Genomic DNA, 26994 nt, shown 5'->3' with positions numbered 1-26994 from the left:
CAGACTACAAATCCAAATGAAATATATCAAATCATGTTTTTCTCCTCCTGTGGATTTAAGTTGAATGAAGACTCTGAGTTCATGTTATAAATGTCTTATTACATTTATTTGAGAGACAGGGTGGTAAGGTAAATACATTTATTTATTTGGTCATTTATTATAGACTCCGGCTGGTGAATTAAAACTGTTAGCCTGGTAACAGTGTTTGCAAGTTGCAAGTTATTTCTGGATACTTTGTGAATGCATGAAAATTATTTTAAAAATTGCAAAACAGCACTGCAAATATATATATTTTTTAATTTTAGGGTGATGCTGGAGAAAACGGACCCAAAGGTGACATGGGTGAAAAGGTACATCTATTAATGAGTAGAGATGAAAGGATATTTTAAAGGCCATAAAATATAACCAGAAGATGAAAGGGGAATGATACCAAAAAGAAAATATACAAAGAGACTTTTTAAAAGGTTGAATGGTCTGACCTTGACTCATTCTCACAAACAGCAGAAACTCATCAGTTCTAATTAAGTACAGAGGGCCTGCTTATGCTACAGTAGTTAAAACATGAGACCTGACATTGCATCTTTTATAAACCTCTAAATATGCATTACACAGAAACTTGAATCACAAGCTATCAGATATTCTTGTTATGTCTGTTTGGTAAATGATGCAAGTTTTGAGTATTAAGGCCAAAGACATTGCTGCGTTCAGCATTGCAATGCCTAACTGGTGTAAGAACATAAATCTTATTTTCAAAAGGCAGTAAGAGACTTATGAACCAAAATCATATCAACAGTCAATAATAGTTTGGCAGCAACATCTAAATACCTTTAAAAATCTGGGTCCAAAATCCTAGCTGCAGTGTACAGGCTGAGTACTCAGGATGTGCATTGGGGAGTTCCTCTGAGTCTGAGAGGGAAGAATTCTACAACCAGGACATGGAGCAGCAGCTAGGTCTCCCTATAGATGGTACTTCAGTCCCCACTTCCCTCCCAGGACATGCCTTTTTACATGCCAGGTAGATCCACTTAACCACACTGCTGGAGATCTGGAGCTAAGGGAGATGTGCCAAGGCACAGCACCCCCATACAGAGACCCAGTGTCCCCAACAGATCCCTGAAATTAGTAGGGATCTCAGGAGATCTGAGGGTTCTGAGAGGACCAACCCCTTACTTTTTCAGAGTGGGGAATGCTGCCCTCTGACTGGATCAGAAAAAAAAATTCTGTAAGGGGAAACTGATCCCCTTCCACATTCTTTTCCAAAGGAAGGGCCAAGGCAATCTGGCATACAGTTGAAAACATAATCCAAGTGGCTGACCAAAACCCCCAAAAGTTTGAAAATTCAGAGTGAAAGTTAAAAATTATGTTTCAGATCTTTGTTATTTCACACCAGCTAAAGATCTGGCTTCCATGCCTTTACGTCAGCTCAGTCTCCTCAGGTACCATATTTCAGAAGTCTCCAAAGAATGGGTGATTTTATATATCATGTGCATTATGACTGAGAAACGGGAAGCTGAGATTGTTACCACTGACAGATTTTATGGTTTAAGAGGAATGGGAAAAATAGAGAATCATACCTGCAGGTAATAAATTCAAATCCAGTCCATTTCTCTCGCATGGTTGCCAACTTTCACGTGGTAAATAAGCACCCCGACTTCCACAATAAGCCAAAAATCAAGCTAATCCCATTTCAAAACAAGGCCAAAATAAGCCAGTCCCTAAGAACCCCAACACTCTGTAACTATATCCCCCCATCGTGTAGTCTGGGACTGTGGTGGGCCTGCTGTGCACCCTGACTGTGTGCCCCCTGACTCTCTTCTCCCCTTGCCTCTGCTTGCCCCTTGCCCCCGCTTGCTGGGAGCAGATAAAAAAAAGAAGCAACAAGCTACAAGCCAAAAACTAGCCAACAAGCATCTTACAAGTCAATTAAGCCAAAAACAAGCCCAATTTCTGCATTTTTATCACAAGTTTGGCATGTCTGATCTCTAGTGGCCAGGAATCATTGCTATCTATTTTTGAATATTTAAATTATTATTCTATTACTCAAAAATATATGCAGTTTGATTTCATAACTATTTTCCTGAGAGACCTAGTAGCATGTCTAGAGACATTTTTTATGTCCTGAGAATGTCATGCTTAGCCAAATCATTGGAACAGTAGATCAGATAAATAGGTCATGTATATGTTCATGAAACAATATTAAGGTCCAACAGCAGCTAAAATAGAAGTTCAGAATCTCTCCTGTGAGTCCTATGACGCTTCAGTAATTGTTCTTCAATTGTGTCTGCTACTGAAGTACTTGGCATGTGTCCAAGTGAAAACAAAAAAATCTAAAAAAATCAATTCCTCATTCTGTTGGGAATTTATCCTTCCAAAGCCAGACATTGTGTGTGTTTCTGTGTGGACCTCAAATTGTTTGGTATTCTAGTTGGGAAGAACTTTTAGAAAAGATAGGTCAGCAGATGGCCTTTTGAATGTTCATCTGAAAAACTTTAACTGAATTGACTGAACCTCTGAAACATATAATGCTCCCACCACTTCCAAGTTTCATGTAATTGTCTGGAGTACTGGGGTGAAATGGGGATGGATAGATAGTTTTTGTACAGGTCTCATTACTTTACCAGCATCAGGCTAGTTGCTGCATGATAGGAGTTGGGCTTCCCATAGATCTGTGAAGGTATAGGAGAAGGCCACAGAACTTCTCTGATTATGTCCTGCAGAGTGACTCTGCAGTGGAGGACTGTTCGGTTAGGAGTTTAGGAGAATATATTTTTGGTGTGGAAGTTTAGGAGTGAGTAAGCACTGAAGTCAGAGTAATTACTCCACAATTACACCAGTGTAGTTAGGAGCAGTGCTCCTGTGGCTAGTGCTCCAGTGACTTGCACTATCTTTGACCATCATTATACTTATAGCAGAGATGAATTTGACCCAGTGGTTGTTAATTGTGTTGGTTGCAGAGGAAAAAAATCACGATGACTGCTGCCCCCTAATAGGAACAGCCAACAGTAGCATACTCACCAAATAGCTCTTGTTTTCCTTCCCTTTCTTAATCCATCAGTCACTTCTCCCAGTCAATGGCAGGATCGTCTTCAGGAGACAGGCGGGAGCTCTGTGGCTTTCTCTTCCAACATAGTTGCAGGAATTTCGGGTAGTGCCATGAGAAGCCTTTCACACTCTCCTCTAGCCATTGATGAGGGTATGGGAAATCCTCTCCTTTTCCCCCTGCCCTGATAGAAGCAGTTGGCACTGTGTTCCAGAATATCTCTCTACTGTCCTTTCTGCTGCACCTTTAATATTGGGTGTTGGTCAAAGTTATGCATGCTATATCTAAGCCAGGATGCACCATATGCCTCAGAAGTCTCGGAACATGGGATATTTGGATGACTCTTGGGCTTCTGAAACATTTGGTGCACTCTAGGACATCACTAGGGCAAAGCATTGGAGCAGTACTTGAGCGGCAGTGAGGCTTACGGACTTACTGAGCCTCTTTTTTCAAGGTAGCATGGGGAGGGGTCTTTGAGCCTGAGAAAAGAGGGAACCGCGGAAGTTTTGGATGTGCAGGAATGATTTATCAAGACTAATCTGAACCAAAAATAAGGTTCAGAGATGAAAGAAGATTAGAGCCAGTTCACCCAGACCTCTCCCTTTGTCCACGCCCCCATACAGTAAACCTCCATAAATGTTGTCTGAATGAACAATACATAAACCATTGCAGTAAATAATAATAATTAATAATTAATAATAAGCAGTTATATAGTATCTTTATCCAAAGATCTCAAACATTAAGACTCACAATTCCTGTGACATGGGTAAGTATTATTTATCCCCATTTTATATATGGGGATACTGAGACAGAGAGGTGAAGAGATAACAATTTCAAACCAGGGTGCCTAAAGTTAGGAGCATATACCCATATTTATGCACCTAAATGAAAGTAGTGTCATTTTCCACAGATGATGCACATCCACAGCTCCCATTGATCTTACTACATAAACATAGACTTAGGTGCGTATATTTTGACAACGCTGGCATCAGTGAGCTGTCTTAGGTCACATACAGAGTCAGTGGCAGACTTGGGAATGGAAACCACTCATTAGTCCTTGCTTCCATTCTCCTGCTGTAGCCATTGGCCTCTCAAGCAGCCAAAATCCCCTTGAAGTACTTTTCCATTTGTGTTTTCTCCTGCTGAAATTCTTTCATTTCCAATCCAGCTGACTCAGTGAGGGACTGAGAACACGCTCTAGCTACATGGTTTTTACTTTATCCTGTATTAGTTTTCATTCTTGAATGAAAGTGGATCATAAACACTTTGTGTCTTATCTGTGCTATTTCCAGTGTTATCCCTTAAAATGTTTAACTTGTGACTGTCTCTCAGCAGTTGCTTTGCCACTTTATAGCTATTAAAAAGTCCTTGAGATTTCACAGTTGTACGTGCTGTGAGGGACAACAGCAATATCACTCATACATGTCTATCAAAATGAGACCGCTCAGGTTTCCAGACATGAATCAGCCTTTCAGAAAATGGCCTTTTGTTTTCTCTTTGCCCTCTGAAGAGAGAGTTACAATAACTATGAAAAGGAAACCAGGCTTTTAAAATATAAATCACCACGGCTCTTCATTCAGCTTTACTGAACCACAGGACAGCTAATCAAAAACTGGTGGTTTTATACTAGTAGTTTACATTTTATTGTTTTATATAGTGCAAGACTATAATAATAATACTTAGCATTTATACTGTGCTTAACATCTATTAAGATGTTACTGTTACAGATATTAGCTATTCTACTCAGTATGTGCATCAGTAGCATTCTGCTTTAAGACACAGGGTAAGCTTACTGCACAGTGATCTCTTAATTTTCTTGATCAATCGTAATTCATAATAATAATAATAAGGAAACTGTCCAAATACAGGTTCTGTAAACAACTTCTACAGTTTTCACAGGGTTGACCTATTTACATGAATAAGTTGACTAGCAAAACTTTTCAAGTGAGAAATAGCATTTAATAATTTAGCTTCCTCCACTTTACTTTGGTGTCCCATTGAAGACAAGGTGCAGTGAAATGAAAGTACAGGAATTTTCAGAAGTCTACAAAGGCTAGTAAAGAACTGAGAACCAGAAGCACTCTGCCGTAGCCACTGGCTGATTCTGTGACTTTGGGCAAGTCCTATCAAACCCAGACACTCAGAGCAAAACACAGGAGAACCTCTTTGAAAGTTAGTTGCTTCATCAGAACTGACCTTTCCTGAGCAAATAAATTTCAGCTCATCTGACATTCTGTTACTTACAACATTTAGTGCATTAAAGCATCAAGATAAAAACAGCGAAAATCTATGGAAAAGAGATGGATAGTCTGACATGTTAAACAAGATAAACTAATGGGTCACTGGATTCTTTGAGGTTGAATGTCATTAACACAAAAGCTTTGTCAATTAAGGCCTGAGACTTGCCATCTGTAGTTGTGGACCCAAAGGACCAGTGATGCTCTTTGATATGGCAAATAATTTTGAATGTGTCATAGACTTGGGGATGTCAAAACATGAAGAGGCATAGCACTATACTCTAGCTTCCCACTACACATCTCTTTAAAATTCCTTTTTGTTACAGCAACTACATTATTGGTTGTAAAACTTTTCAAACAAGTGAATAGGTTATTATGTTGTCTGGATAAATGGAAAGCAAATCCCACATCTGCATTTCTTTGAAAGCAGAATTGTTTCTCTTTGAATAATACTGACTTATTGTCAATGGTCAAATTGGTATGCAGTGTCTCAAGACATATTTAATCTTGCTACAGTAATTGAGAGGTACTTTGAGAAGGTTCCAGGATAATCATGCCTGTGTTTGTTAGTTTCCTGAACTATCAGTTTCCTGAAAATATATGTACATAATAAGTGTGATCATTGTTTCCTTGTGAATTTTATATCAGGGTGATCCTGGATCTTCTGCTGCAGGAATTAAGGTAATGTTGTGTTTATAGTGGTCATTTTTTGCAGAATCCCTGTCACTTCATGCCACAACTCTTTTCTCCTCTTCTACGACCCTGAGGTTTTTTTTTCACTTTGTCTGATCTTGTGGTTGCTTATTTGTTTGTTTATTTAATCTTTCAATTAGGGAGAACCTGGAGAATCTGGTCGGCCAGGACAAAAGGTAATACATGAAAGCATTCAGTCCCTTTTTTCCTCACAATTAGACTTGCCATCAAATCTTGTTTATACAAAACATTAGTACTGGAGATTCCGTCTTGCACATAAATTGCTTGTTTGGTCATAGCAATGATTGCAAGATAGTGCAATTTAACTGATTGCTCAAGGTCTATACACATTTTGTTTATGATAATTTTGAGTTTTGAAAAAAACTTGAATAAGAATGACACTGGCTAGAGTGCAAAGTGAGAATTAGAATAACCCACCCACTCTTATAACTACAGGGCACTTTTTTCCACACTGAAAGTTTGCACTATCTCAGCTGTCTGAAACTAACAAAGAATGGCTCTGCTGTCTGAATGTTGACAACTTACCCTTGCATGTTTGACTAAATATTGACCTGCAGATTATAGTATGTTATTACACCTCATTAAGATGAAATAAATATTGACTCTAGGGCTGGAAGTTCTCTCTCACTTGTGCTGGTAGTGAGGAGCTAAACTGGTAGAAGCGGACACAAGCTTTGAAAAGTTAGGAGCAAGTAGCTCCACTACGTGCTACCCCACCCCTGCCCCCCAAGAAGCCTTTCCACTGGACACTGTGCAGCCAGAGCTTCCTTGGTTGGGAGGAGGTGTAGCGGGGAACAGCTGCTCAATATGGCATGATGCCCTCTTGACCTAGGAAATTGCCAATAGGAAGTGAATGGTGCACCAAGCAGCATTGCCTGCCCCCTCCATGCCTTTGACCCTTTTTCAGAGGATAGGATAGGATGCAGGCACAGATGGGAAAGCTTGTGACTGTGTCTCTCCTCAAGGAGCCTGAAGGTGCTAGCAGAACACCAAGGAGAGGTTGGATTTTAACACTACAATCCTGGGAGGTGTGGGGTAGCAGTTTGGCTTCCCTCTGGAGTGTACAGTGTTTCCTGGGAACAACCCTTCACCATCCCCACCTCTTGTAAAGTAAGAAACCTCTCCCCTATCCCAACAGGAGAACTGGAAATTTAATCTGCAAGGTACACTTTGGAGATTTTCCAGTACTCAGGTCAGGGGACAAGTAAAATCATATACTGTATATAGGGAATATCAGGCCAGCTATATTCTAAAACTCAGTTCCTTTTTATGGCCATATGGAACTCTGAGAAACCATTTTTTTAAAATCAGTAAAAGACAAAATTGCAGCTGAGTTTCTCTACTTGGCAGGTTTTAATCGGAATGATTTGTAACAGACTCTATACGACTATTATGATATGCAAATTAAATTTGTTAGTAAAGCTCAGTTTCGAGTAGGAGAGCTAGCGAAAGCAGTTTTAACCTGTGGAATCATTGTGCATCATGTACTGCATGTTCTACTTGGATAATAAACTACAGAATGCACTTTAAATGTTTAGATTCATACTCTCATTTGCTATCTGCCAGGCAGGGAACAACTAGCAGTGATTTATTAGCAAGATACTGATCTCACTGCCCAATGCAATCAGGTTTGATATAATAGATGTAATATAGATAAATAACCAGTAGCCACGAACTTCACATTAATGTAGAGTTTTATAAGTGATGAGCTTGTCTTTGTGTGGTTGCATATGTTGTTATGGAAAGAAAGTGCCAGGCTTTTGTCTCAAACATTTACATTGCCCATAATATTTTGAATACTCATTCTCTCTCTGTATTTTATAGTTCTCTTTTTTTAAACTTACGAGTGAATTGGGGCATGATCCTTAAACGTACTTCAGCACCTTGCTGTACCAGAAGGGACTGTGCACATTTCTTTACACTGCCCTTCCAATGCACCTCAGTCTTGACCTCAGTACACCCTCCAGTTTCAGCATCAGGCCACACTTGAGCATATATTGCCAGTCAGACTAAAGTGAGTGATTGTTTTGTGATGTGGTCTAGTGGCTACTTTGAAACCACAGACATATTTCACTTGTGATCTACTGTAAATCATATTTGAACTCAGTACTTTAGAGGCAAAAGGCTTGTGGATTTATGCATTGTGCCACTTAGCCCATATGTTTCCCTTCATTATGTGTGTATACACACACACACACACACACACACATAATTATTTTCAAACCTTACAATCTGGAGGCAAAAATATGTTCTCTGCGAGATCACTGTAAATGTAATACCAAGAAATTGATGTGAAGATAATACTGTAAATAAAAACAGTCTCTCACTGAAATAAGATGGGCCAAAGTTTTAATGAATAGATGCTGAGGTTCATAATCACTTGTATTTACATGAGCATATCTGTCAATTGAATGTGCAAAACAAACAGGTTATTGCTCATAAAATATCTGTTTGCTTGTGCAATTAACCGGTTTCTTGCACAAATGCACATATATGGACTTCTGCTTCTGGTCTTTAAAAATTTGACCCTGTGAGAAAAATTCTCCTCTCTGATCCACAGTAAAGGTATTTTATTCACTGAAGTGCAGATCTCTGTTGTGTAGTCTGTAATCCATCCTACATGGAACTCCAAGTCACACCAGTCTGAGTTCAGTACGTAAAACAAGTGCAGAATGTCTGATAGAGATCTGAACTGCAGTGAATAAAAGACCTGTATTATGGATCAGAGGGTAATTTTGCCTTATATTTTTACTTCCCTGTGAATAGAGAATATGGGCTAAATCCTATAGTTCTTACTCAGGCAAAACTCCCATTGCAGACAATGTGAGCTTTTCGTGAATAAGTAATAAGTATGAAATGAGGGTTTGACGTTTCTTATATATATACCACGCATGTACAGATTAATGGATAAATACATATCAATCTACATTTAAATATCACACTTTAAATGAGATTCACTATTTGAGTGTAAATATAATGAAGACACAAAAAAACTAGCAATGAGAAACGTTTATATAGGCATGAACTGTGTCAAATGTCAATTTCCCAAACTTTTGTTCTTTCCTATTATGAGGACACCTTCAGAATGTACAGCTATTTTTACAGCACCCAATGGGAGTTTTCTCTGATTAAATACCAAGAATTTGATCCTCTATTAGTATTCACTAGAGTAGATATGTGTGGAAACCCACTGAAGTTCCAGATCTCAATGTAGTATTGGAGCCTTAGTCTTTACGCATGAAAAACTCCCATTGTGCACCATAAAATAATAAAAAGGACAGAGCAAAGACATTAAGTTTTGGTCCATGTTGTGCATTTATTCATGTATTGATTCATATGTGAGGATATTTGTGTATGACTGAATGAAATACGTCTGTGTGTGAATGTATGAAAAAAGGATAGGTGTGCCATATACGTTATAGATGTAGCCCACGTACATTATATATGTTCTATAACAACTTAGAATATTTGACTGCTTTATTTTGATAGACTGGAGTTTGTATTCAGCTTTTGTTTGTCTTTGGAGTCATTTAATCTCATAAATCATATCAAACGTATATTTTGAAAAAAGTTAAGGAATGAAAATACTGTCCATTCAATTTCAATGAACTTCATAATAGAACACGAGTAATTGAAATGTATTTTTAATCTTGCCTTGAAGAGTACAGTTTAATCACTTTAGTTAGTGTACTTAGAATTTGAGTTCTCCAAGGAAGGGACTGTCTTTTTGTTATATGTGTGTGAAGTGCCTAGTACAGTGAGGTCCCGAGCCCTGATCGTGGACTGTGCATGCCATGGCAACACAAATAAAATAATAATAAAAGATCTATTAATTATAATGATTAAACATTTATATTTAGAACTGAATTTTACTTATTTTAAAACAGAAGGAGAAAAAGTCATGTCATGTCCACGTCAATGAAAGTAATTGACAGATTATAGTATTAATATCTTTGTTTCACTAGCATATCTGACTCTTCATAAAGAAAAAAAAAGATGGAGTAGAACTTTTGGGCTAACACTATATCAAGAGTGAATGTAATACATCCTGTTCAGAGAATTACTCTTTAAACAGGAGTAATGGCTCAGTGTCTGTTAGACAATGGTAGGCAGTATATCAACTGGTAATAGAATCTGCTGAAAATGATATCCTGTCCTCCATTCCTTTATTGTATTTCACATTTAAAATTTCCAAAGTGGATTGTCCTTTTCAGTAGCTTCAGTCAGAAAGATTTGTTAAAATTCTGGAATGACTGAAATCTGCAAGGAAGATGGGCTTGGGTCCGCGTAAAATGTTTCACAGTTCTTTCGTTTGGCAAATCAATTTTCAAATCAACTATTCTTTTTTTGGTTTTGTTGTGGCAGATTGTAAATTTGCTAGAAATTCTTCAAGTACGTTTTAATATTATTACCTAAAAATATAGTGCAGTTGGTTATGTAAGCTGAGGAATTTGTGTGTGCTTGTAATCTCCATGCACTGGGCCAAACCACAAAATTGAGATCTGGATTTCAGTAAAGTTCAGGAATGGATGAATCTAGAGTTTAGTTCAAGAGGTAGGGACCAGCTACAAAGTTTGGACCTGATCTTCCCTATAATTCAGGGATGTTCAGATCCTGGGCTTTGGTTCAGGTCTCTCTCTATGATAGCTAGAAATCTACTGTCTGTCTAATTGTTTTGTCCTTGAAATCAAAATTATTACATCCATTATATTCCTAATGCCCTTTGATTTTTGGTGTTCATCGTTTTCCTTCTCCTAAGAGGACATCATTTCAGCACCATTTCAACTAACTTCTTAGGATGATTGTATGTATGTAAATGTTGTGCTTGTCCTTCTCTCCCATAGAAAAATATCAACTTCATTCCAGAATGAATGTGTTCAGTCTTCAATTCCTGTTACACATTTTCTTCTTGAAAGTAGAGTATTTTGTTCTTTTTTATTGCAGTGCTAAATAAGCAGGGTATTTATTAGAAGTAGTTCTAGTTTATTTGCTTATGGTACTTTGTGGTGTTGTGGATGTGTACGTGTGTGTGCATTTACACTGAAATGTGGAGAGTGTTGATGGTTCTATAAAAATGATAGTTAATTGTAATTGAGTAATCCCCCTGAAAATGTACAAATTAAATTAAATTTTTGAGCCACATTTGTAGCTAAACTGGACATTATACAGCACCCTATCCAGCCAATAACTGAATAGGGGATAGAATTAAATATCTGCAATTGCAGTTTTGCAGAATTACTGCAAATGCAGTAAATGTCAGTATTCATATTATTTAATTAATACTATTTATTCCCTCTTCTTTTGATAAAAATACTGGCCAGAATTTTCAACCTGTGTGTCTAGTTAGGCTCCTAAATCCACAGGAAATGTTTAGGTACTTAAATGTAGGTTTAAGAGACTAAATTTAGGCATTCCGTTTAAATATTTTAGTCATACTTCTAGGTTAGCAAGCCCTTTAATGTACATTGTGTTGGCCTGAGTATCTGTGATCCCTGAAATGAATAGCAATCGTGTGTGTGTGTGTGTGTGTGATTTCATACTATACCTACTACAGTGTATACCTGGTTGTTTTCTGGATACCAATTATAAATGAATATTGTTCTGTAATGTTATGTAATTTTCCTGTATAGGGTGAACCAGGTCTTCCTGGGCTTCCTGGACTCCCCGGGATAAAGGTAAATACAACCATAATATCTGTATAGTGGTACTTATATCTTCCTAAACATTTTTTATTTTAAAAAGGATTTTGTCACATGAAGGCCTTCACAGAAAATTGATCATCTATATATGAATGAATGAACAATATGCCTTACACTTTAATGTGTAGTAAAATGTCAGCTTACTTTGGAAAAAAAACCTGGACTCCTTTAAAAATAATGTCTTTTTTACATTTTTATTTAATTCAGGAGGCTTGTCATCAATGTTTGTTTGCAGTTTAATTAGTATTTGCCAGTAACAATGGCCTACAGAACCTGCAAAGCTAACAGCCAAAGAACTGTCTTCATTATCCACAAATTGTGGAGGACCAGCTATGAGCAAAAATAGTCTTTGCTCTCATTGCTCATTAGTAATTTCCACTGACAAGTCAAAATATTTGAATAAGAATACTTCATCCAGTATTACCATTAAGCAGTCAGACAATCTGTGGACCAATAACTGGTTTATCTGCTGACTTCCAGTCTGCCTGTTATATTTAGGCAAATTATTATAAAAGACCTGGAGTCAGTTCAGCCCTGGCGTTGCATTGGGAGTTGCTGCCAATTATACTGGAACTCAGTTTGATTCATTCTGTATTATACTATAAAAAGTGAGCAGATTTGAAATGTTCTGAATGAGAGCTGACTGAGTTGATTGCTTCTCTTTCATGGCAGGGGTAATTCTTTCAGACAATGAAACCTCTTAGAATTTCCTTATATTCCATTTTCAGCATGGGCCTGTGAACAGCTGATGGAGAGCTTTTATTTTCTCCCCACTGAATACAGGGGATGAAATCCTGCCTCCATCAAAGTAAAAACACCCTTTGACCAGTGGGACCAGGCTTTCCTTCAAAGTGTATAACATTTGCAGTAGCTTGCTCAGTGACAGTTGTCGAGTGCCACAATGTTTTAACTTAGTGTCCATTTTTCATTTGTGGAAAATAATAAGAGGAGTTGATTGGACATCCTACACATGCAAGTGCATGTGTGCTTATTTTAAAATGTGGGCTTATGTGTCTTAATACTGAAAGGTGCAGGACCTGGAGATAGAAATTATGTTAGGTCCTGTCTATTCTGTAAGAAAGAACCATGGTTTACTGTGTCGTGAAAGATCATGTTGCAAATGGATCCTTCAGAATGGTTAAATTTATAGTGTAGATGGGACCTTAATATATACAAAGAAACACTTTTAGTGATTGTCTCTATCTACTTTGGAAAGTCAGTATAGAAATAACATTTGTTTTGTAGTGTGTCCTTAATATAGTTCAGTTGGAGGTCACTGCCAGCAGATTAAGAGCAATTATCAAAACTGGCTTTGGGCACTGAAAAACCTGAGATTGAGCCAACCAAGCTAGAAGATCTTATTACGGTAACACCTTCTGGGGGCTAGCAGAATGAGCACTTTTGAGATAGTTCCCATTGCAACATATACATTTTAATGAGAAGAAAGATGAAGCTCGTTGAAAAAATCAGAGTCACATCTCCTAGTACGGATTCAGTTCCTAGAAAGGAATTTTCTTTTCTTTTTTTTCTAGATTTCTAAAGGGGACCATCCACAATAATGAATTCTCTTTCGGGCACCCTTTGACTTGTGGTTATTGATACTATACTACGACAGGTGATCTGCAAAGACTCCAGTGACTGTCGCTGACAGCTGGACCCCAAAAAATCTAAAACTAATTTAAACATGTCTCTCAGGGAATGTCTAGTTGAACATTTAGTGTGCGGCAAGCTGGGGTGTGAATCTACAGTGCTGCAGCCTGCCGTGCACTGCCTGTGTGGACCCTGCTGCAGCACACTAAAAATTCCCTAGTGCACTTTGTATACGGCTGTTTCAAACTTATGAGAAAGCAGTCACCTTCAGCCTTTATTTGTGCTTTTGTCTCTTCACATACTATCGTTTTGGAGATGATGGCAGCACAAAGAGGGTGGTAGATAGGTCCACTAGAGAGACAAAAGATTAATGATGTGAGAAATGGGGGAAGCATGAAGTTCTGGATATTGTGGAATAGATGTTTTCCAGCATTAAGCCTCTGGGGTGATGCTGACTTCTGCTGGAATAACGTACGGTTCACTGTTAGAATTCATACCTGCCACATAGGAGGCCCAGGTTCAATTCCCAGCCAGTTCAACACTGAACTCTAGGTGTTCAGATACTATGGTATAAGGATCTATATAGAACAGACCAGGGCCCTGGTGGTGAAAAGCCTGCCTGGATGTGTGTGGCATTGTTTGAGATGCCTTTGAATTTCACTGGGGAGCCTGCAGACAGCCATTGCCATCCAAAGGTGGGAAGCAGTGGTAGGACAGGTACTGGCATTGTATCTAAAATGCACAGATTCTTATGGAGCATTGGATGCCATTTAAAGTTACATTCCCTGACCAAACCCTCAGGGGAGCATGGCACTATCAGTGGAAAACGAAATCCCCAAGAGAGGATCAAGAGAACATTAAGTCATAGGAAGCTACCTTGGATGAGCTAGTCAGGTGAATGAAGAAATAATAAAGGTACATGTATATTGCCTTTGATCAAATTTACAGTAACATGGCCTACATCAGTGTATATTATGGAGAAGGATGCAGATGACTGAGGAGCATGTGTTACAAATCCCCTTGGAATTGGCTGGTAGTCTTCGAACTGATACACATAGGCTTCTTCATGGCATATGAGAAGCAGAGCAGGGGAGGCTTTCTCTTGTGCCACCAAATTCTAAGAAAGCTTCACTTAATGTCTTCCATTCTTGTAACTCTGATGGAGAAGAGAAGTACACAACACCGAGGCATTCTCCTGTTTTATGGATATCATGTGATAAATATGAGGTATAACCTTTTCTGTTCCTTAAATGTGTCATTTCATCTACAAATTCTTCTCAGCTAATCTCCTCTGAACCTGTCCACTGTGACAGGCTGTATAATAAAACACAGTATGCAACTGTAAATAGCAAGTACACTGTTTATGGTATAAGTTTGAAAGCAATCTTTGTGTAAACTTTTAAACTCACAGGTCATTTCAATCAGTGAATCTTTCAAACTGCCTCTTATCTTTCTTGTGCTGGATATGGTACATTTGTAAAGGGATCCATTAAGATCATTTGGAAAGAGTAGCCAAAGTCACTTACAACATTAATAAGCATCAGTCAGTAGAAAAGTTTCAACTTCATAATGTGCAATTATTCAATTAGTTATTTAATGCAGCAGTTCAGTATACCTTCAAGATAGCCAGTTAGAGATTGGTTGAACATGATTTCACTCTGAATGAGTGGCAGCATCTGAAAGGCACATTAGTATCTTGTGTGAATTCAGTATAGGTGACAAAGAAGTTATTAATTATATTCCTTGGCTCATTCACTATATGCATATGGATGTTTTGGGAGTGCTTCCTGATCTCTTTCATCCCTTTCATTATCAAAGGTGCCACAGAGAGTACAGAACTTCAGTCAGTTATTTCCAGGACTGTGGTGAAGCCAGCTGTGACATATTGTAGAAACTTTTCTTGACCATCCGTTGCTGTTTAGGAATGGCTGGAAACTTAATGAGCATCTGAATGTTTTCCACCATGTCATTCAGGAAAATGAGTAAAGCACCTAAACACAGAATATTGACTCATCTCTGTGACATCTCATGTTATCCTTTAGTAAGACCCTATTACTGATGCCAAAAGGATGCAGAATACTTTCAGTACGACAAAAATGTAGTAACTTTGTTTTATCCTACTCTTCAAGAAGTCATAAAAAGTACATACAAAATGGCTCACCTATTGAAATCGGAGGCATTTGTAATTTCATTCATTTGTGATCTCTAGACCTTCTCTCAAGGTGTTCTATTAGCCTGGTTCAATTTTGTGGCATTTAATCAATACAGTCATTAAATTTTACATTATCCCAGCTTTACCTTTACCAGAAGATGAGCTGTTTGCAATAGTTGGCTCAATATAGTACATTGTGCGAGAACAGGCTTTCCATCAACAGTAGACATAATCTGTCTTCTTGTTCCTCTCATTTTATGAGACAAATACTCGGGCAAATCTTGAGGTCCCAGCTGAGTTTTTAAATCAGCCCTTATTCAAGCAAACTCTCATTGAAGGATTTGGCTTCTCTGCCCTACTTGTTTTGTGACAGGGAGAGACCTACATATAAGAGTTTGCTCTATTCTCAACACTGAGAGAGACTATAGAGTTGCCAACTCAGTCACCTACATCTTTCTACGTAGTTGCTTATACAGGCCATGTGATTTCGATCCAAGCCAACGTACTCTGTTCCCAGCTGCATGACATCATTAGAAATTTTGCCTGAGTAAGGACTCAGTAAAAACTGGCCTCAGGGTCTGTCCCATATTCGCTTTATCGAAAGCAAAGACAATTCCAACCTTCATTTATATTTTGTATTTGAATTTCATTTTTTCTCTCTCTTACTATATCCCAGGATCTTGTTCTTTGCTTGCACAGTAGGACTTAGTGGCCTCAGAATCATGTTTGAAATACTTAAAACTTTTCAGAACCAAAGTTTTAAGTTCTGGAAGAGTCAAATAAACTTTGCATCCAATAGAAAAGTGACTCCCATGCAGACAAAACTTTAAAAACAAAAGCCAAAATTTTCAAACCTGGGTGCCTAAAGTTAGGATCCTAAATCCCTTATTTAGATGCTATTGAACTGGCTTGCCATGGAGATGCTTACTCTCTATTCTCTTTTTCTTTGGCCTGGTCTGTTTAGTCCTTGCTCTGTTTTTTGGCATTAGAGGGACTGACAGGTTTCCAAGGCATGGTAGATCCTTTGCCTGGTTCTCTTTAGAGAGGAATCCACAAGCCATTTCTGTGTTCTTCAGGTTTTCCTTTCTCTCTTTAAAAAAATTCACAACAGGTCTTAGTTTTCCATGGTGTCTCCCTTATTGGGAAGAAGGGAACTCTTATATCTCTGCTCCTGTTTCATGCATGTGTTGCTGCCAAGCTACAACTTTTATTAGTCCTAGAGACCATCATTCCAAAAATTCCTTCTTGCTGGGCAGAAATCAGAAAAAAGATCAGGGCTGGATCTTGAAACCCTCTAAACAGAGCAGTTCACCTTGTGACTGGCATCTAAATAAAAATCCTTTGATTTTCAGAAGTGCTGAACAGCTCACTGAAGTCACTGAAAACTGAAGAAATTCAACCCCAAACTATCTTTTTGAACACTTGCACAGCTTCCTAATATGCATGTGCCCCCATTTGAAATCCCTGGTGAAACATGCAGGTTGGTTAACTCCTACCCTTTCCTCATCCAAATAATGATGTCCTGGGGGTAGGTTATCTCTGGGAGTAGAAAAAATAGATAGTGCGTGAAGGTCAAATGCTGGAGAGTAGAGTTCAATGAAATGTGTGTCGTGATAAAAATGGACAGTGGGAGGAAGTAATATCAGGAGGGTTTATACTGTTTGTTACATTGATTTATAGACCTGCTTTCAAAAGTAGGTACATGGAATTATATGTACAAAAATAATACACAGTTGTACACCTAATTTGAATATGCCGTTACCAGGATTGTAATAGATGCATAAATCAGGTAGTTGGATGCACAGAAAGTAGTTACACAACTAACTGTACATTTGCATGCCCTCTTATCTAATTTCCTTATGTCACTATGGCAATTGCACAAATTAGGCATGTAATTGCCCAGACCTAATTTTGAAAATCAAGCCCAGAATATGAACTCCGCATTGACAGTGGACTGTGAATGAACGACTAACTGTTGCAGGTGGCAAGAGCATTTGCTATGGCATTCCTCAGGATATATGCAATTCTTTGTAATCCCTCAGAAACAATATCCTCTAAATCCACAAAAGCCAGGATTTCTTTCCTGGAAAAGACACTAACGTACTAGGGAAGTGAGAAAAGGGTAAAACGTAAGTAACTGAAACACAGGATGTGAATTCTGTTTCCCCAAAAGCTGTTACAGGTTAAAAGATGGATTTGGTAGAGTGAAACTGGTTTACAGTGTCTTTTAATTTGCTTCTTTGTGCCAGATAAAGTCAGTCCAAATTTAGAATCCAGTTGAATAATCTGAGAGTCCAATTAGCAGACCCATGTATTCAGAAATCAGGGATTTTATCAGCCATAATGGAGACCTCAAATAGTAAACTGAAAACACTCTTATGATGTAATGCCACCATAGAAAATGTTTTCTTGATTTTATATAGTCATAAATGAGTAAAAACAGTTGCAGTTCATTTTTAATATTAGCAGCAAAAGCCCCTTAAATTTATCATCTAATTTGGTTCTAGAGGAAAACAATTTTTTGGACAGACTATAGAGTCTCATTCTTTTCTTCTAATAATTTAGCAGATCAATCATTGCAAAAGTTGGCTGCCTTTAGGAAAAAACAAGGCTCTTATTACAACAAATGTTTTTACTGTAATCCTCAATAGCAGGTATCGTGCTGACTTGAATTCTAATTAGCCTTTAAGTAAGAAGTATTCTGTATGACTAATGCATGGAGAATCATGACACATTCGTCAGAATTATTGCTGATACTTTTAGCACCCTTGCAAATCAGCACATATTTTTCAAGCACCACTGCACTTTTCTTAAAATGAAAATTGGACTCACTAAAAGGCAATAAATGTTGTAGAAAACGGAGTCTGGTTATAAGTTGAAGCTTTGGGTTTTTAGGCAGGTTAAAGAATAATACATTTTTGCCTCTAACGAATCATAAAAACTGAACAAATGGTCATAAATACAAAACCAGAGAGATTTTTCCAAGTTAAGAAGTTGATTAGGCAACTGGGTTGATCAGAAAGTCAAAATATGGTTTCATGGGTGATGAGGGAGCCAGGGAGCCTGTGCAATGGGGCACCTATGGAGCCAATTCTGAATTAGTGTCAGAAATCAAAACAGAGGTCTAAGAAAACGTGGATCATTGTTTATGGGGTTTACCTTTATCCCCTTCATTTCCTTACCGTAAGCTCACTATTGTAGTCTTTCTGAAAGCAAAAGAGGAAGTAAAGGACAGCAGATGCCAGTGTCTGAGACTCAACAGAGGAGGCAGTGGCTCAAATTCAGGCCTGATGTACTTCATTGCTTTCACTGAAGTTGCTTTATTTTGTTCTTTTTAATCTCAATCTGCCTCTAAATCTCTTAATAGCATAAAGGAAGGAATACAGCTCATATTGTTTCTATTTTAAATATGCCTAGGCATGAGTCATGAGAGTCTTTTAGGGCTGGCACATCCCTATGTATGATGGGCTAACTATATATCTGGTTGACTGGATAAAATGAGGATATTTCGTTTGCACAGTCCATAGCTCTCCCTGCTAATAGGAGCAAAAATGGAAGAGGGCATTGAAAAAATGGATTGGTCCTTCTCTGCAGTGGGCTATCTTGGGTCTGGGGCTCTGCAGTGTGCATGGGGGCGAGGCGGGTGGTACGTTGCTGAGCAAGGGGCTGGTGGGTCGTGGAGGATCCGCCATATGCAGCCATTAGCAGAGAACTCCAAAGCATACAGCTACAGAGGTTCATGCTGGAAGCAATATTAACTTTAAAGAGGGGTTTGCAGTAAAGCACTGGGGTGGTAGAGTGAGTGGTTTGTCAAATGGGAAGGACAAGTGTTTGGCAGGTTTGACTGGGGGTCTGTAAGGCTTAAGCCTGTATTCCTTGGAGATTCCTGGTCTAAATGTCCTTTGCCCTCCCACTTCCATGTAACTACCATAAATGCTTCAGACCGAGGAACCCTCTGATCACTATAACACAGCTTCACATGGTGTTCTGGGAGGGTCTTTGCCCTGGCAAGATTTTTTTCTATGGCAGGGAGAATTGGGCCCATATTTTTTTTATTGCCTGACATAAGTATTTCAATGAGAGAATTAAAATACCTTTAAATTTCCCAATAATATAATTTCTGCATAATATAATGACTGCTAGAGGTCAAAAATATGCAGTTTTGTTGTGGCTGCATTGGTCCCAGGGTATTAGAGAGACAAGGTGGGTGAGGTAATATCTTTTATTGAACCAACATTTGTTGGTGAGAGAGACAATTTCAAGCTTTCAAGCTTAAGCATCTCTCTCACCACCAACAGAAGGTCAAAGATGTCAGCAAATTTTTAAAAAGTTGTCAGGCTCTTTGGTACAATTTTTGTTTTTAAGGTTCAGTTTATTTGTGCATACATAGTTCTGACTGAGAAAGAAATTATGTCATTAAAACATTAATGATAAAAGCAAGGCCCTAGTTACTCCTTTGCAACCAAATGTATACTACTTACCAACAGTTGTTGCGTATATATTTAGTTTATGTGTTATTCTAAGCAGCATATTTATATTATTTTTAAAGTCCATATGCTACAGAAATATTTTCCAGGCACTTGATGCAGAGTAGACCTATTTAAAGTGTTAAGTGTTAAATAATTCTGTTGATCTGCATATGAACTGTGAGATGACGACACAACCTAAGTCAGTAAGTGGTTAGAAATCTACAGCTAATAAGTTGCAGTGTAAATCCTTCAACAAATTACTGGTGATTAAAATGCTGTTAGCACAACAGGTGGTGTTTTCACCATTAGGGGTCTAAAAGCAAAGTACAAATTTGCAAGGTATGGCAAGCAAGATACCCACAGTAAATGGTGTTGCTCTTACCCTTAGCCTCTCATATTAAATCTTGTCTCCACTTCCTCACATAAAAGTTTTGATAAACGTGAAACAGTCACTGAAGAATTTGTCTAGATAATAATCTTCGTAAAAAAAGTAGACTGTCTTCAAAAAAAAGTTTAACATAATTATAAGCTTCCCTATTGCTGAATTTGGAAGCCCTTTTAAGTATAAAATATTAGCTAAATATCTATCTAGCTTACATTCTGTTAGATGTCCGACACACCATTTGTTTTAATGGACTAACACATTTTTTCATTTTGATGTCCCGTGTTTACCTGATTAGGAGCTAAAATAATACTAACAAGGTTTGCAAAAAGTATCTTTGTAGTTTGTCATTTGCCAAGATAGCAACTCTGCATTGCATGAACACTCATAGTGAAATCAAAGAGGTATGGATTATTGTTTCTGGTGGTTTGATGTGATCACATTCAACCAGCTAACAAGTGTAAACTCCTCAGGCACTATGCAGCCTTAATATGGACTCACAGACAGTCCCCTGGGGCATTCTGAACTATCTTGCCACCCAGGCAAGCTTGACACTGTGATAGATGGTCATTTTACACCAAAGATCACAAAATAGTCAGGGTACTCCAAGTCCCAAAGGACCAGTCACTTACCTCAGGTCAATTTGCACCTTAGATCTCACACCACAGACCACACTTGTAGACAAACCTCTAGTAAATTAATTAAAGGTTTATTAACAGACGCCATGTCAACACCACCACTTATGTCAGCAAAACTATTGTCACTCAGAGGCGTGAAAAAAACGCTCCCCTGAGCAGTGTTTCACCGGCATAAGTGGTAGTGTGCACAGCACTGTGTTGGCGGGAGAGCTTCTCCCACCCATATAGCTACCTCCGCTCCTTGGGCGTGATTTAATTACGTCGACGTGAGAGCGCTCTCCCGTCGGCATAGAGCAGCTACACGAGAGAACTGACAGCAGCTCAGCTGCCTCGGTACAGCTGTGCCACTGTAAGGTCTCTAGTGTAGACAAAGCCTAAGAAAAAGAAATGAGAGTTATTTATGTGGTTGAAACAGGTAAACATACACACACACACGAGTTGCAGTCTTAGGTTTCAGATGGTGGTAGAGTGCTGAAATATGCCATCTCTTTAAGTCCTTTAGGGCTAACTCAGGTTAATCCTGGGGATCTCTTCCTTATGTTTAGGAATCTTTGCCTCTTAGAGTCTGAACTGCATAAAAAAAACTCTAATTCCTTCTGGCCAGGAATTTTTATCCCCATCTGTCTTGAGGCCAAGATGATAGGACGAGCGCTTCTGCATGTCCCCCTCTTCATGGTTGTGTTGGGAGCAATCAACAAAGTTCTTGCTCTTTAATGGCTTACTATGGCCCATTTGGATTCAATAGGTCTTCCTGATGGGCCAGAGATAGCCCCTCCTCATGGGTGGAAACCAGTATTTCACTTGGTGATAGGTTTCAGAGTAACAGCCGTGTTAGTCTGTATTCGCAAAAAGAAAAGGAGTACTTGTGGCACCTTAGAGACTAACCAATTTATTAGAGCATAAGCTTTTGTGAGCTACAGCTCAAGCTTATGCTCTAATAAATTGGTTAGTCTCTAAGGTGCCACAAGTACTCCTTTTCTTTTCACTTGGTGATGTTTCTTTCTTGGCTGGATTTACAGTTTCAGAGAGAACATTTGTACATTACAGAACAAACACTTCAATATTACCTTACTGCATGGGTTAGAGATATTATAAGTGAGATTAATGGACGCAGCAACTTACAAGTATTTCATAAAGTCTGAACACATTGGTACAAGTCTAATACCTATTTTAGCAATGCTAACACATAGGTGAGTCAGACTGGTTTCCAGCTACACATTTGATCGTGTTCACTTGAGGCTTTGGGACCTTGGCATGAGCTGACATCTGGTCTACCAGCGTAACAAATAACAACAAATGATGTGGGTCCTTTTGCATAATGGAAGTAATTAATAATTTTTGGAATGTATCTTGATATCAAGTAAACTGGTGGAACTTGCCTCAATCCCAACAAATCAATAACATCTTGGTCTGAAAAGTTGGAAAACCTGGGCAGTCTTTGGGATGACAGTTGCTAAGCGAGTGTTTCATAACTAATGAACACAAAAATCTTAAGCTAAAATACAAACAAGCAATCCTCTGTGGGGGTTTTTTAAGCTTCCTGGCAGTACTATTAGTAGAGGAATTGTTGATCCTCTAGAAAATACCAATGGCCAATCTCCTACCACAATCCTCCTGCCTGCCTAACATGTCACCTTCAATATTTCATGCTCCCAGATCAGTTTCCTGCAGCCCGATCTACTTATAATAGATCCTTCAAAGATAAAACTTCTGTTTTGCTTTAAGAAACTGCACCAGGTGTTTAGATAAGTCAAGGTTAAAGGTCATCTTGATTTTATAGACAGCAGTGTTCACTTCAGCATCTCAGGGTCTGAGAATCTATGGATTGTCTGGATGGTGACATGACACGTATCTGCTACCCGACTGCAAACTGCATTAGCTTATATCTAGAATCGGTTTCCAGGACCACAGCTTTTGTCCCCAGCACCTTATGCCTATTGATGCTGAAGTAAAGATGACTAAATGCAGATGTGAAAGATACCTAGTGCTTACTTAATCAGTGATGCAAGGTGAATTTAGTTTTTGAGGATACATTTTAAACAGACTAACACAAGAGCAAATATGATTAATCATCTATGATGACATTAACCCCAGTTTGGAGGGTCTATTTGAGCCTTTCATGTGGGCCCTAGTTGGGGGTAGAGGGCTTGGCATGAGTGCTCTTCACGGGGTGAATTTTTCACCTATCATACCTACTAGAAAAATCCTTTGCTAAACTAAAATAGATGAGTGTGTGTGACAGCAGGTACCGTGAATCCTAGTGGCATTATGTGCTTACATTAAAGGATACTGCATCCCACAGTAGTTAGAGCCTGATTCTCATCTTACTTAACCAATGGAGATCAGAAGTAACTGCAGTGAAGTCAATTGTTACACCAGTGTAAAAGATCTGTGCAAGTGTGATCAGAACCAACCCTTACTGTTGTATTCCTGTGGCAATATGCTGGGTTAGATTTTTACTGTCAAGTATTATTTTTACCAAATCATAGTCTTGATTTTCTAGCTATAATCCTGTATGGCTTCTGTGTCATGTCTGTAGCAGGGACTAATCAAAATGATTTTCCCTTTTCCTCTGCATTGCAGGGGCATCAGTGTACGTTACTGAGATAAAACTGTTTGTTTTCATTATGTTTCACACACCTATAAGTCATTTGATTTGTTATCTGAGCAGCGTAGATTATGATAAAGCAGAAATCTGGCAATATTAGCACTATACAGTAGGTAGGATGAACATATATTGTTTGCAAAGCAAACATTTCCTTTATGAGTAGCTGACAGAAAAGCCAGGGAATGGGCTTCCTACAGTTTCCTGCACATATTGTGAATGGCACATAAGTACTCTTTATGGATATTTTCTGTCAGTAAACATGCTGTAGTTACACTGAAGAGCTGGCAGATGTTAGAGATACACAGACAATGTATAAATTATATTGTTAAAAAAATGATTTTTTTAAAGTTTGAAACTTAGTTCTGTTCGCAAATCACTCTTATATTTGAACAGCTACCTATTTACCTTATATTTAAAGCTACCTATTTGGTCATGCGAATTTCCTTGAAAATACATTATATTCCATTTGTGCCTGATGTTTCCCAAGGGGTTCCTGGGGTTGTGCACCTCTCTATCACCTGCCCTATCTATGCTTGCTTGGGTCAGCTCCCCTGACACTGCCAGCTTCTAGCAACACAAGCACTGCCTTCCAGGCCTCCACAGGCCTTGCTCTCTGTACAGGTCAACAATAGGCATACTCCAACACCTGCATCATCCAAGCATCTCCTGGGAGTGCCCTGCCCCTGATCCACTGGGCACTCTCAGACTTCCCAGGTCCTCTGTTCCCAAAGAAACAGTACACCACAGCTTACCAGTTACACCATAGAACACAGCTTCGCTTAACACACAGCACTTAGATTTGTTTATTGAGAAAGCAAGTTTCTGTAACAAAGAACAGGGATTCAAAGATAGCAAGTTGAAATGTTGGAAACGAAGGGTTACATATAAAATAAAATCATAGCACACATGCTAGAGCCTAAACTTAACTTCCTGTCATTGTCATTTCATACAGAGCAAAAGGTCACCCAAAATCCTTCCAGCACATTAGAGCCAGGTGTGGCTGTGATCTTCCATTTATGAGGGAAGCACACTGTCATGTTGACTCCTCAGTGGAAAGATCCGGAGTTTGTCTGTGTCTCTGCAGTTGTAGTCCAAAAATCCATTGTCTTCACTTGCAAACAGGATAATCCTTGCTGCGTCTGTTTTCCTGTCTAGGATCTACCCCGGAGACTTTGCAGTCACTTGATAAGCATTTTGCTCAGACCATAAAATTAGGCGTGACATATACAATAATCAGTGTACATGTAGACGGATAGATAAACATCTTCTGCCTGAAAAAAATCTGTTTCTCACCTTTTGGTGACCAGTCCCAAGTCACAGACCTTAAGGACATAATTATCAATGTAGATATACATAACTCTTTTTATATTATCCACACATAAGATTCACAATTATTATGAGGACCAGTGTGACACAGGCTTTCAGTAGAGACCTATGTGACACTCACTGGCAAAATAGTATGTAGATACCAGACCAATGGGATCCCGGTAACCCTTATGCATCCCTATGCCGTCTGCCATTTGGAACCAAGAGGTCCCGGGTTCACAGTGCCCTTCCTGGTTTTGGTGCTTGAGTACAGAGATATAACCATGCTCCAGCAATGATCTAGGAAGACTATAAGCAGAGCTGTGTTCATTTTTTTTTTCTTCCCCTGTTTTGTGGCCCCTCGCAACTGTAGTGATTAGATCAATTTTCCATTTTATCTATCTATCACTTCCCTCTTGGCTCAAGTACAGTAGCTTGGATTCAGAGTAGCAGCCGTGTTAGTCTGTATTCGCAAAAAGAAAAGGAGTACTTGTGGCACCTTAGAGACTAACAAATTTATTTGAGCATAAGCTTTCATGAGCTACAGCTCACTTCATCTGATGTGATTTATTTTCCCTCACTACTAGTACTGCACATCTGCCACTTCCGTCCGGGGCATAATGTGAGTTTGGAATTTGGCCCTTGTCTTTATACATGTCAGACATGTCTACACTAGACAAAAAGCTTGAGGTAAGGTACTTTGTCCTTCATGTGAAGTTGCTCGTAAGTCTGTGAAGGTTGGACCCCACACCAAAGCTGAATCTGCTGAGACATTCAGAAGTGCCACCAGATTGCTCTTCTGGAGAAGCAGAAATCTGTGAGAACATCTGCTGATGTCCTAATTCCTCCTTTTTTTAGCTGCAGGAGTTTTTCGGGCATTTGCAAGTATCAACCCAATCTCCACAGGAGGCCTTAAGATATTGGGGGGTGGGGGGAGGGGCGGAGAACAGCCACAAGGGGCGTGCCCCTGGCAGGTGGCAGCACAGTAAAGTACATGAACATGCATAGATGTGGCACTAAGCACATCAACCTATGTATTTTTGAGGGCAACAAGTTTTTTTTTTCTATTTAAAATGGCACAACAGGTATTTATAAACCATATTTCTGTCTGTCAACTGTAGCCCCCTCACCCCAGCAGTTTGCATCGGTGACATTATTACATTGAGAAATGTAGTACGATATCATTGAAACGAGCTGAGGTGACTTATCATCCAGGAACATTAACAGATGTGGACTTTTTTCTGAACAATAAGAAAAAGTAAAAGACAAAAGAATAATTCTATGAGCATATGATTTGCCAAACACACTCCTATCTGTGGTCCAAAAGCAGTCATAGTAGGTGCCAGAATGCTGGCTGGCAGAAGGCCCATCCAGAGCTTCCCTGAACCCCCTTATGAGCACAAATAAACCACTCAGATGGGTTATATTTAGGGGTCATTCCCAGGTCAGGGTTATAGTTCTGTATCTGTACAGATTAATGCCTCACCCCTATACCTTGCTCCAGAAGGAAAGTAGGAATATGATGGGCTGAGCTTTCCAGATAAAGAGAGAAAGTGGAAGCCTTTTATGTACTTCGATTTTCCCACTACACCTATCCCAGGCCCAAGGATATTACACAATTTATAGAAAACTATTTTGATAAAATATTAAAGCAGGTCTCGATATAAACCCTGCACTCTCAGATCATGGAAGTAAAACCACAGACCTCGTACAATATCCTCCATGTTTTCTGGTACAAAGCACCTGTAGAGGAATCTCTCTCCAGGCTTGGGGGAAGGCTGGGACTGCAGTGGAAAGATTTTGCCAGCACTCCTTTTACAGTGTATGAAGTTTCTGGTATGAGCCTATGCACAATGGTCTGCCAGAATTCAAGCCAAAAGCTTTTTGTTAAGATCTTTGTATAACATTTCTAAGCCTGGCCTCTGATAGACAGAAGTTGGGTCATGGAATCAGTACTTGTTTCTTCCCCTAGAAATCATAATTAACAGGTCAAGTAATAAATCTGCCGAGTTGACCAGGTGATAGTTTGTGTTGGTGTGCTGTAAAATAATTTTGAGCTGTCAAGCTCCTTCCTAATTTTAAAATAAATTATTGAAATTCCATGGCTGTGGAGGCGAAGTGCTTTTTTCATTAAAAGGGAATGCCTCCTTCCACAGTGAA

General features: G+C 38.9%; 1 protein-coding gene across 1 annotated transcript in view; it reads left to right on the top strand.

Moving 5' to 3' along the window:
- Positions 1–26994, top strand: part of COL25A1 (collagen type XXV alpha 1 chain) — a 409341-nt gene that overhangs the window by 330531 nt on the left and 51816 nt on the right. Inside the window, exons 15-18 of the mRNA XM_073340873.1 lie at positions 306–350; positions 5926–5958; positions 6111–6146; positions 11622–11666. Of these exons, the coding sequence (XP_073196974.1) occupies positions 306–350; positions 5926–5958; positions 6111–6146; positions 11622–11666 (159 nt within the window). The remainder of the gene's footprint in view (positions 1–305; positions 351–5925; positions 5959–6110; positions 6147–11621; positions 11667–26994) is intronic.

The sequence above is a fragment of the Lepidochelys kempii genome, chromosome 4 (genome assembly GCF_965140265.1).
Source record: "Lepidochelys kempii isolate rLepKem1 chromosome 4, rLepKem1.hap2, whole genome shotgun sequence".
NCBI classification, from domain to species: Eukaryota; Metazoa; Chordata; order Testudines; family Cheloniidae; genus Lepidochelys; species Lepidochelys kempii.
Note: the sequence above shows the minus strand (reverse complement) of the source record. Positions and strands in the feature narration are given on the sequence as shown.